Raw genomic sequence first — 12,039 nt, 5'->3', positions numbered from 1 at the left:
AGTGTGCCACACCTTCTTGGAGAGCTTGGTGATCTGCACGAAACGCAGTAAGCGGACAAGCCCGAGGATGCAACCTCACGATCACGCACCTTCTCAAGTGCCTCGATCGCCTCGTTAAGCTCGCTGGGGGCGCACGGTGTCAAGGTCGTGAAGTCATCCTCCGCGAAGAGGTCTTCAATGAGCTCGTCGTCAGCAGCTTCGCGCGAGTCATCCGGGACGTCGTCGTCTTCGTCTTCACGCTCTGATTCGGAGAGCTCGTCTTGGTCTTCATCGTCGTTGTCGACAGTGTTGCGGGGCTTGCGCACGCGCGTCTTCACAAAGGGTTTAACCGCGGCCTGGAGAGGTCAGGATGAGTGGTGAAGACAACGACACTGGGAGAAATGGCTTGAACGAACCTTGCTGACCAAGTTGAGTACATGCCCGAAGCACCGAACGAGACCGTTGCCGATGCGCAGGTGCGGGTGGTTCTCGCGGAGGGCACGCATAAGTGCAACGTTCACCTCCGCGTTGTCACAGGTGACGCCGATGACCTTTGATTGAGAGTGCTTGTGAGTCATGAGTATATACGTATTCAGAGAATGGCATACCTTTTCCAGATACCATAGTCCTTGAGGCACTGCTCAAGCTGCTCAGCGAGGTAAACGGCTGTGTGTGCCTTCGTCAACCTGATAATACTAATAGTTAGATAAAATAGTCAGTACTAGATCAAATGTATAGACAACTCACTTGACAAAGTCGAGGATGATATGGTTGATCTTGCCATTGTCGTGCCAGTGCGCCGTGATGCCGAGGTACGATATCACATTGGGGGCGGTCCAGCCATCCATACAAATATGGATACCGCCGGCGAGATTCTGCAAGTCGAGGTGTGAGGGATGCGAGAGGGAATTGAGAAGAGTATCAAACAGACCTTCAAGTGTGCCTTCACCCTCTCCTTGGACTCGGAATGGAGATCGCGTACGTCTTGAGAAACGGTTGCCCGCGTCGGGATGGCAACCTTCTTGTACAGCATCCCGAGGATAGTGCGGAGGTTGGGGTCCTCGACGATGGTGAAGGGGCGATGACTACGTGCGCACCACATCGCCATGTGGTAGCGCAGACGATGTGGGGTGTAAGTAACTCCGGCTGCGAAATTTTCGATCATCTGGACCTCAGGGATGTCGTCCGGGTCGCACGTCTTCACATGCCGAGACAGGTTGCCCGTACTCTCTTGATATTCAAGACGGTCGACGGTCTTGGAGGGGTTCCTAGAGAACAACACGTCAGAGGATGGCACCGATCAGAGTGCCAAGAGGGGACATACGTCTTGCACACAAAACGATGGACGATCGCACCGTTGGACGCGGTCACAATCTTCGGCCGGGTGAAGTGGTCGTAAACTGAAGAGCGCCACTTTGTGATGAGAGCATCTGCATGCCACGCTGTTAGACGAAAACCGTGCGATACGAGATGCAGCGGAGTGACTTACCAAGGGTCTCCTCTGGGGACTTGCCAGCGTAGCGCTGCGCGAACTTGGCCTGGCGAGAGTTCGCCGCTTGGACGCCGGCGAGGCGAGCCGCCGTTTGAGTACGCCCTTTCAGAGCAGCGACCTCGTCGAACCCATCGTCGTCGTCGAGGTCAATCTCAGGCTCGGAGGTGTCGCCTGCCTGAGACGAGAGCCCATCCTCGCCAGCAGTTGATGAGCGCGACGACCTGTGAGACAAGGGATCAGCCAGGGAATGGTGGAGCAAAGACGATAGTACGTACGCGTTCCCATCGCCCTTGCGGCGTTTGGGCTTGTTGGGTGGGGAGGTGGGGGTGGGTGTCCCTGCATTCGGCGGCTGGGGAGTACCATGCGGGGTCTTGTCACTGCCTTGCGAGACAGTCTCCCGGCGACGCTTGGCGGCAGCTGTGGCAGCGGAGAGGGGGGTGCGAGTAGGGTCGATAGGCATGGTGAGATGCGATAGTCTGAAAGACACGAAGTGAGGTGACGATCAGGGAGGTAGAACGTCGGAGCGCACCTCATTTTGCCAACAGGCATATGTAGGACGCCGCGGTGCGCTCTCTTCCACACCGCGACTCATCCACGGACATCCGCACATGGTCCCGTCCGCGGGCTCAGTGTGGGTCAGCGCGATGATAATCGGCCATGTGAACCTCCAATCGTTCTGGTGGAAGACGAGCGAAGTCAGCTCGGCCCGCATCCGACCAGAGAAAACCCACAGAAAACTCACCTCTGAGCCCATCCAGGGCCGATCTCTCGAGCGCATGCCTCCATTTGATGACGCGTGCAAGTTCTTGGCCAATCCGAGCTTCGATAGGTCCGCTGGGACGACTTGAGGCGATGGCTTGAGGGCTCCAGGCACCCAAGGGGCGGACACCGGAGTGCCGTCGGGATGGAAAAACAGATGAAACCAAACGGTGCAGATGAAGTGAGGCAGAATCGAGGGTTAGTAGAACACATGAGGACATCGTAGACGGATCACAACGCACCAATTTCATGCTGGATGCTTGCGCGGAGGCGGACGAATGAGAGTGGGATCTGGTGTGAGCACGATCTAGCCATGTAACCACCTAGATCTGAGAGATCGGGCACCGAGTGTGAGGACAGGAGCTCATGGTACGTAGTGAGGGTGCTTACCGAGGCTTCGTAGGGGGAGATGTCGAAAGATGCTGAAGGGATGGAGACGACACACTGGAGAAGAGAGCCGGAGGTCTGGCGAGTCGAAGCGGCTTGCCGCCTGAGAACGCGGTCGGGTGCAATGCCACTGTCAAACGGGTTACGGCGTCACACGCCCTTACTCCAACCCTCTGCCCTGCTCCTCAGACCAACCCTCCCGCTGAACTGAGCCTTGCCTGCCCAAGATGTTTAAACAAGGTGAGATCCGTCAGAAACCGGGTGCGTATAGCTCACCTTATTCAGGCTAGCTGCAACTCAACGCATCAACACGCACGTAGATCGTTATCGGTGCCGGCGCCTAGGTACCCTCCACCCATTTTCGACACAAACCCGCATCCTCATGCTCTCTCCCTTAGCGCAACACCATCAAACACCTGACGTGGGCTGACGGCGCCTCATGTTGGTGATGGTGACCTCGCCCGAGTGTGTCGGACATTGGTAGCACTGGTACAGGGGCTCATCGCGCGGGCGAAAACCGGTATGTACCTCACGTTGATCCTTGGACCTCTTTCCAACCTCTCTGCCCCCATCCCAACTACTTCCGACCCCGCAAGCGACATGTCAATCATTGACAGCACAAGCCCCGCGATCTATCTGTTGACGGAGACGCGCCGCGACTCTGACGTTGGCCCGCCGTCGACACGGGCGTTAAACCATGAATGGCTCACTGTTCTGGTCAACGGCGTCACTGACACAGTGGTTGTGAGTAAATCTTTTCATTTTGAACGTGTCGGCCACTCTAAAACCCAGCCATACAGCTCCTGCTGCCGTACACTCAAGCCGCCCTGAACGCAGTCGACCACACTCGCGCTGAAGCGTGGGTCTCCATTGTGCGCGGATCCAAGCTCCAACGCTGTGGCCTGCGGGATGACCAGAACGGCCTGCTACTGCAGCTCGTTCTCGCGTACAGCGCCTTTGCCAAGAACACCCCAGCAGTCGAGAACGTCGACTTTCACCTATTTGTCGACACTCTATCTCTCTTCGTCGAAGCCCTCGACTCTCACGACTCTGCGGACACCGCGTTGATGGCGATGAGTGTTTTCATGCTTGATATCATACCTGAGGTAAGTATTGTTAGACCTATGTTAGTATATTGGGAAACTGACTAGGAACAGGTTATATATCCCGACCCGGATCTACTAGCATCCGCACGCGCTGTACTTGCGGCCTTGGAAGACAGCCCCGTCCTCACGTCCACGTCCCTCCTCACGCATGCGTCCGCGCATGTGCCCTCTCCCTCGTTCTCTGTCGCCGCCGAGACTGGCTTCTCCTCCGCCACTGTCATTGTGCCCGCGTTCGCCATCGCGCCCACCATCACGCCCACTATCATGCCCACATCCATGCCCATTCTTGTGCCCGCATCCACCCATCCACCTGCGCCTGAGCCGCCTGTCTCTGCGGAGCCTGGCCTCTCCTCCGCCACAGTCCTTACGCCCGTGTTTGCCATCGCGGACACGTCCACCGCCGTCGCGTCCACCCAGGCGCCCACGCGCGCATCCACCCAGGCGCCCACGTGCGCGGCCATGGCCACATCCGCTGTCGCAGCTGCGTCCACCACCATCGCGTCCGCGCCCGCCGATGCGGCGGCATCTACCGGCATGCCCACATTCGGCATCACCTCTGCGTCCTCCACCATCGCGTCGACAGAGTCCACCGGCACCCATGCTCCTGCGGACACGCCTACTCGCCCGGCCGTAGTCCGGACTCGTTTTAACGACGCGATGGAGGCGGCGTCCCGCGTGTGCGAGCGCAACACGCTTACGGAGATCGTTGGCATACCTCCTGAGCGTTCGGTTGAGGTAGGGAGCGAGTGGGTTGAGGTGATAAGGGACTCGAGCGACGCTGGTGAGGATTCAGATGGGTCCCTGCCGCTACTGCGGACCCCATCGGACTCGGATGACGAGTCCGATGATGACACTTGGTAACACAAGTGCTTAAAGTAGTGAACAAGTGTATATATACATGCTCCTGTGTCTATAGTGCGTGAATTAGATTGGAGGATCTGTGGGTGGAGCCACGGTTCAACCGTTTTTGGTCCCCCTCTGAACCGGAGCTGCATCGAGCCGGAGCCGGACCGAGCCGGAGCCGCATGGCTCACGATCCGCGGCTCACGGGTCCGGATCATCGCGACTCTACCCGCGAAGTGAGCCGGACCTCCAAACAGCCTTACCGCTGACTTCGTGGCTCGTCAAATCTTGCTGGTTTCAAACCATTCTGTGAGGACTTTGGAGGGGTTGTGTGTCGGTTTATCGTCGTCTATGTCCGTCTCCAAGTATGCCAGTAATAGTTCTTGATCGTCTGCTCTGAGTGGGTATCCCCACAGGGTTCCTTCGGGGGGTGTGATCGTTTGTCGGGTTTTTTGTAGCTCCTGTTGTTTCTTGATCCTATCTTGTTTGATGGTCACCTTCCCGGTTTCCCAGTTGATGATTGGATTGTAGTTTCGAATCCAGGGCATTCCAAAGATTACATCATCCCGTCCGATGTTGGCCACATACCAGTGGGTGGGTAGCTTGTTTCCGTTGAGAATGAAGTTCCCTTCTACACGATGAGTGATGTTTCCTGAGCTGTTGATTGTATCGTCCGCGTTCTTGAATCGGACAGGTAATGGTAGTAGCACCGTTGGGAGTTTGTATTTTTCCACTATTCTTTTGTTGATAATTACTGCGTCGGCTCCAGAGTCGAGAAGACCTTTGATTTCGACGGCGATTTTTCCCACTTCAATGTAACCGTTGAGTAATAAGGCGTGTCTTCGCCGTTCGGTATTTGATACAAGGGTTACATGAATGGTGGTTGTATTAGGCAGATCCGGCGTCGATTCGTCCTGCCGCTTTAAAAATCCTCCGTCTCGTCGATTATGGTAGCGTTAATCTCGGCTTCAGAGTTGCTGGGAGGGTCGTCTTCTTGGTCCTCCTCATGGCACGAATCTTCTGCTGTTCGGCTTTCCTTTCTTCTTGGCTGGGCAGAATCGTGCCAAGTGCTTTCCTTTCTTGCAATAGAAGCATAATCCCTTGCTTCGTAGGTCTTGTTCTTCTTCCGCAGAGAGTCGGTTGACTTCTCTGTTCGATCTTTCTGTGGTTGTGGTTTTAACCACCTTCGTCTTGAACCTTGGTTTGATCCCGAGGATCTTGTCCATGTCTTTCTTCATCTTCCAGTTCCTGTCGACGTCATGGCTCGCGCCATCCATGTGTTGAGGTCTGCAGGTACCGTGCCATGTCCAGGATCTTGTTGCGTACTGGAGCATCGAGGGATTGTCGGTACCACGCAGTTGGGCACGTGGTTCCGTGATAGCGCCTTCGTGATTAGGTCCATAAAGTTCCGTTAAGGCGTCGATCGACTCGTAATCTTTTGATGTCAGAGTACGCAGCCTGTTGGCAGCATGCATCTCCTCATTGATGGTGTGAAGGTAGCAAGTAGGGCTGTAAGGAAATTTCTCCACGTTCCATAGCCCTGTCGATGTCCTGCTGCGTCGGTTTCCCAGGCTTGACGTAGGACGCTGTCTTCCAGATCGCTGCTGTGCCTCCTTCCATGTAGGATAAGGCAGTGGTGATCATGGTTTGGTCGTCTGGGAAGTCGACGGGTCGCGCATCGAATAGTAGTAGCAGGGCTTGTACGAATGTGTCGAGTTTGTCTCGGTCTCCGTTGAATGGTTCCGGTAGTTTAACCTTTCCTTTACCTCGTAGTGGTATGTAACCACCCGGGGATCCTTGGTGAATATTCCACCTGGATTGACGGGTGGTCCTCCTCCTGGGGGTCCCTGTGGTGGTCCCCCTACCGGAGGTCCTCCTGCTGGGGTCCTGGTGGTATTCCTCCTCCTGGAGGTCCCTGTGGCGGTCCTCCTCCGGTGGTCCTGGCCTGGCAGTCCTCCTCCTTGTCCCGGAATAGGTGGTAAGTTCCCCAGGATCGGGAGGTGGGTAGCTGCAATTCCTCCGAGTCGAGGCAATGCTATCGACATCCATGCTGCTGCTGAGGCGCTTGCATTTGTGGGATTTGCGCTTAGCGTGAAGCTTGGTACTCCTCGTCGTTCGAAACTCCATTGAGTATCTTCCGTCCTTTGTTGGAGTACTCTTGCTGCTTCTTCGTCGCGTCGTCTCCTTATTTCGTCCCAATCGAAGTTCAAGCGACCTCCTCCTGACTCGTGGTCGGATTCTTCTTCTGGCTGTACTGGTTCGGTGATGGTGGTCCGTACACCTCTGTTTCTGTGACCGTTGCCATTTCTGGTTCTGGTTCCTTGGGTTCGGGGTCACGTCTGGTTGTTTGCCTGTGCGGCTCGTCCCTGGAATTGGGGCCGTTACTGGTTCTTCCTTTGTCAAGGATCTGGGGGTAATCCTTGGCGAGTCTCTTGCTCGTTGTCCTGATGTGGTTCTAGTAATCCTGGCCGGCTTTGGGGGCATGGGTTGGGATTGCTCCTGGGTTCGCAGTGGTTTCCACAACCGTTCGAGGCCTGTGGGATATTGTGCTGCGAATAGTTCTTCCTGTGATTCTGAGACTGGTTCGTATGGAGGTTCTAATTCTGGTGCCTTGGACTTTCGTGCTGCCCAGTATCTGATGGGACAGCGTTGTGTGGTGCACCGTTGATATCCTCGTCTAGTAATGTGATAGTCGGCGGTATTGGTCGGGTTGAAGATGTGGGCGTAGTCTTTGCACGATCTATCAGGTTCTTCGTTCGCTTCAGTTGACATTCAAGTACTCTTGAACCGTTTCCAGAGCGATGCGAACTCGCTTGAGTGCTTCGAGGCGGTTGGGGTAGTCTGGATGGATGAAGTTACCCCTGAAGTTGAATATAAATTGTTCAAGATCGGCTACGTCGAATTGAAGGCGTTGCACGAGCTTGGTGATTGGGTCGTGCGCGTGAAGGGGTAGTTCAATCGGTTCTTCGTCCATGTCTGGGACTCCGTAGAATTCGCCGAGAGTATCGTCCAGGTCTGTGATCTGCTGGTGGAGTGTTTCCAGTTCAAGTGCTCCAAATCTTTCTACTAAGATGGGTTCGGTCTGGAGCGTGTTCAGGTTTTCTCCTCCTTGCCTCAGGGCCCTCCTAAAAGTGTAGTACTCTTCAACGGTGTCTTCACTTGAGTCTTCTTCTGCTTGAGCCTGTACCGCGGTTCTCTCTTCGTCTTCGTTGATTATTGTGTCGAAGGGAGTATGGGGCTCAGGTGCGGGGCTATGGATCTCAACGCGAAGATTGGGTCGTCCGTGAAGAGGGGTCCTTGGCAATAGGATGAGGGGGTTCCAGGGGTAGCGTATAGGTGCGAGTTGCGGGAATTTTCCCTCTGGCTTGTTTCCAAACTTGCGTATTGCTGAACGATATCCGTGATGTCTGATGCTTATACTGTGTTCTGCGTTCGAGCAGTACACAGCCTTCCTTGGTCCTAGATAGATCCTCTGCACTTATAGAAGTGGAGGGTTCGAGACTTGAATCTAATGTTACGTTCGAGACTTATTCCAGATGGAATACAGCCTAGGTGCCTTGTGGTTACGGTGGCTATGCTCTGGCGCTTGCGTGCTATCGAGCGAGTGCGAGCGACAAGAGGATGAGATTGCGCGTAGCTGAGGTAGACGTAGTGTACAAAGGAGATTCAAGTCTGGGGAGGGAGCGCTCAGAGATGTTGTCCTTATATACAGGGGAGAGCGGGGGGAGTCATATTATCTGCGAGTCACGACGAGTCCGTATGAGCTAGTCTGAGTCGCCATGACCTATGTTGACTAGGAGCGATCGGGGAGTCACGGTGCGGCAGAGTGAGTAGAGATGAGTCCGTGCAAGTCAGAGTGCAATCGGTAGGTATTTACGGGGCAAGCATATCGGGGGAGTGGGGTTATGGGTGGAAATTAAATAGGGGCGGCGTACTAGCGTCCTTGATCGTAACAACAGGGGTATGGATATGGGGACACGGTTGGTCGTCGCACTCTCGCCAGAGGAGGTCGTTTCGCTCGTTGCAGACGATGTGGACGTGCCGGTTGTCTTCAGTGTCAACCGCGTGCTGATGACCTGCGCAAGCCACCGTGCTCTAGGAACCAGGGTACGCTCCGGGGAAGTGAACACCTATTGAGGCTTCCGGGCAGCCAATCAGTCGGGATGACCAACTGCGCGGATAGAGTCGTCGGCCGGGAGCAGGGTAGTGTTCTCAGAGTGTGATACTCGAGCTCAATAGACCCAGGGAGACTGCAATACGCTCAGAGCCTTATAACTCCGGCAGGTATGCAGGGTAGGGGAAGAGCGGGGCGAGTGGCACAGGGTGGGGACGATGCTTGCGCGAGTGGGGGCGATCCGATGCTTTGATGCCAGCACTCACTGGTTAGATCTCGACCTAATGACGCGGGAGCGGGCCGCGAACGCCAATCGGAGGAGAGGGAGGAGTGGATGGGTGTAGATGGAGGTTGGATGACCTCGATGTAGTGGTGCAGAGGCGTTGCCGGCACTAGGCGCAAAGCAGACGCAGACTAGAGTCACATGAGGGATGTCTAGCCCACAAAGACCAAGTTAACATAGCTCTACATACATACAGGCAATCGAGATACTCACCTAGCCCACAAAGACCAAGAGGTCGAGATGAGGGCTAGGACACGAAGTGCAAGTGCTAAGAGAGTCCGCGATACGGGCGCTTAAGCGCGGGAACAACCTTCCAATATAGTAGCAGGCAGAGAAAAGGCAAAGAAAAGACGAAAAATAATACGTAGGGCGAGTCCAGAGTCCGTTCCACGACAGAGACGTGTTTGCCCTTGCCCTTCCCTTTGCTTGAAGAGCCCAAATTGACGTGCTCGTGGTCTTCCTCAGCGTGGGGGGCAGCAACCTTGGCATCGTTGGACTTGCTGAGCCGCTCGCCAACATTGAGGGGACCTACAATGTGGTCCCAATGTTGCATGAGGGCCTTGAGGTGGGAGGACAGGATGTTGTAATGGACTGGAGTGAGATGCTGCTCAAACTTCTTGCTGATAAACTTGAGGGACCTAGACTCGGACAGGACAGAGTTCCAGAACTATGAGGGGGGTGAAGTAAACAATCTGATGAGAGAGTGAACGTGAACCATATCACCCACATGGATCAAGAACAGACGAGAGGATGGAAGGAAGGAGGCCGCCTGCAGGTCCTTGTTGAGAACAGACGAGAGGTCCCAAACGTCAGGGGTGCCATCGAGACGAGAGGACAAGGGAGCAACAGGATCCATCATAAGGGTGAGCTAGGAAAGCATGTTAGCTGTGGCTGCGCGACTGGTCCCAGCGGCATGCCGCTAGAACCAGTCCAGCGCAGGAAAGGGACTCACCCAGTTTACTCCGCTCTGGATGTTGAGCAGCATCGTGTTCATCGCTGAGAGTGCTGACTTGCTGAGCAAAGGCAGCACAAAGGTTGACCCATTTTGCGACAGGGTCGACACCCACACCAACTTGTCATAGGCATAAGAAAGTGCACCCTTGGCATTGTCGGAGAGCTTGTCAGTGTCAGCTTGCTCGATGAGGGCCTCCCAGTACGACTTGCACATCACGAGCACGTCGGGCCAATACTTGCTGAGACCACGAGACCACTCCACAGACTCAAGCTGCCCAAACTCGTGCATGCAGTGCTGGAGGTGTTTGACGAAGATACCGTCGAGCTTCTCGAGTAGCTCAGGTGGCCACACCTTGTGGCAAACCCCGTTCTTGGTGAACCTCTCCACGAGCTGCTCGTATGCGGTGATAGCAGAGGCCCAGGACTTGTCCTTCTTGTCGTCCTTCTTGAAAGGCTCCAGCACCAGCAAGTCGACGTCCTTGTCTTTGGCAAGCCTTTCTTTGACTTGCGCCCATTGCTCCGTGACGGCCTTGTTGTAGGCCTTGGTGGTGGCTACGACACCCGGTGCAGTCCATTTGTCGTAGGAGGCGATGAGCGCCAGCTTTCTGAACCCATCGTGCAGCATTTGCATCCGAAGCTGATGGCTTTGTGAGCGTGAATCAGGAGAGCCCATATGGGTCTAGAACTCACGAAGCCGATGCCGTGACCGAAGTGGCCGCCCTTCGAGTTCTCTTCAATCCACTTTGTGGCCGGCATGACGTCCTCCTTGTGAAAGTAGGAAAACTCGACGGCGAGTTGAACGACTACCCAGGTTGCCGGCTTGCTCATCAGGAGGTTCTTGCGGTTGTTCTTGACAGTGACATTGCTGAGAGCTTCCTGCAGCACCTTGGGTGGGAGGGTGCGTCGGTCCTCCTCGCTGATGCCATTCGCAGGGTTATTGATGTGGTTAGCAACTTGGCATGCAGCAGCCCAGAGTTGTTCAGAAGGGGTCTGGGGCAGGATGGGACCGGTGGCATTCTCGGACAGCTTCAGGAGAATGTCCTTTGGCGCGTCTGAACAGACATTTAAATGGAGTGAGCAACCAAGACTCCAAGAGAGAGAAGGACTGGCACTGGCAGCGGCATGCCACTAGGACCAATCTGAGCACAAACAATTCATGGCTGCACTTACCCAGATCGTACACCTCCGCCACCCACCAGTACGTGCCAGCAAGGGCATTGGTCAGCACCTCCACCTCGTGCTCCAGAGCCTTGAGGTCCTCTGGTCCTGTGATGTGCTTGACTTCAGAGCTCCTGAGCTCCAGCTTCTTCAAGGTGATGAGCTTGACCATCATCTGGGAGTGAAGCTTGGCGGCCTCGACACGATGGTTGCCGTCGAGGAGCTCCACCTTGCCACCTTGAAGGATCTTGAGAGTGGGTGGGTTGTTGCTCTTGCCGTTGGGCCATGTCTTGGAGACTGAGGTGGGGTCGATAGACTCCCGACGGACGGCGATGCAGATGGGGTGCTTGACGGACCGACGAGATGAGGTATGCATATTGTTGGCGATACTACGCACATGATGTTGGTTTGTAGTTCGGTTTACACCGACATTGTGGGCGAAGGCGACCACATTGGGACCAGCGACGGAGATCATGCACATGCCGAGGAATGCCTTGTCGACCTGTGACTTGTCGCCGTGATCCTTGTTGGTGAGAACCTTGAGACCAGTTGCCTCAAAGTCGGATTGGGCGTTGGAAAGGGCAGCCGTGGCGACCTGCTCCCGGAATGTTTCCTTCACCTGTTTGCTGGCATGTCCAGTCTTCTCAAACTTCTCCATTGGTGTCAGAGAAGACACTGTTTTCTCCTTCCCCTGCTTTGTCTTTCGGGTGGCGGACGAGGCCTGGATGTTAGTGCATCCAGAAGTGTGACAGTGTCAAAATTGCGTACTGCTTTGGGCATATCGGATGTGGGGTTGAGGGGGGAAGGGGTGGGCAAGGTTGAAGTGGTAGTATAAGAACAAGCAGGTACAGCACTGATAGTTTTGCCCTCCAACTCGCCAGCCTATCACCCATCACACCTTGATCATGATAGTGACAGAAGCACCAGTGGGCCGATGATTCGGACAGGGGATCTGGTTACGCTA

The 12,039-nt window shown here is 55.2% G+C and overlaps 3 protein-coding genes across 3 annotated transcripts; 1 reads left to right on the top strand and 2 right to left on the bottom strand.

The window, feature by feature from the left end:
* Positions 1-344: 344 nt before the first annotated feature.
* On the bottom strand, positions 345-557 carry BXZ73DRAFT_54890 (uncharacterized protein; the record flags this gene model as incomplete). Its single annotated transcript, XM_048021238.1, has 1 exon — positions 345-557. The coding sequence occupies one exon, from the start codon at positions 555-557 to the stop codon at positions 345-347; it is 213 nt and encodes a 70-aa protein (XP_047872623.1).
* A 2,582-nt stretch (positions 558-3,139) lies between these two features.
* BXZ73DRAFT_106604 (uncharacterized protein) lies at positions 3,140-4,584 on the top strand (the record flags this gene model as incomplete). The annotated part of the gene is made up of 3 exons (XM_048016662.1): positions 3,140-3,361; positions 3,418-3,723; positions 3,775-4,584. 3 exons carry the CDS (start codon positions 3,140-3,142, stop codon positions 4,582-4,584), a joined length of 1,338 nt encoding a protein of 445 aa, XP_047872622.1.
* Positions 4,585-7,327: 2,743 nt separating this feature from the next.
* BXZ73DRAFT_106603 (uncharacterized protein) lies at positions 7,328-11,733 on the bottom strand (the record flags this gene model as incomplete). Its single annotated transcript, XM_048016661.1, has 6 exons — positions 7,328-7,591; positions 9,328-9,630; positions 9,691-9,831; positions 9,916-10,554; positions 10,608-10,969; positions 11,088-11,733. 6 exons carry the CDS (start codon positions 11,731-11,733, stop codon positions 7,328-7,330), a joined length of 2,355 nt encoding a protein of 784 aa, XP_047872621.1.
* Positions 11,734-12,039: the final 306 nt, after the last annotated feature.

This window comes from Epithele typhae, assembly GCF_022376455.1.
Source record: "Epithele typhae strain CBS 203.58 chromosome Unknown BXZ73scaffold_86, whole genome shotgun sequence".
NCBI lineage: Eukaryota > Fungi > Basidiomycota > Agaricomycetes > Polyporales > Epitheliaceae > Epithele > Epithele typhae.
Note: the sequence above shows the minus strand (reverse complement) of the source record. Positions and strands in the feature narration are given on the sequence as shown.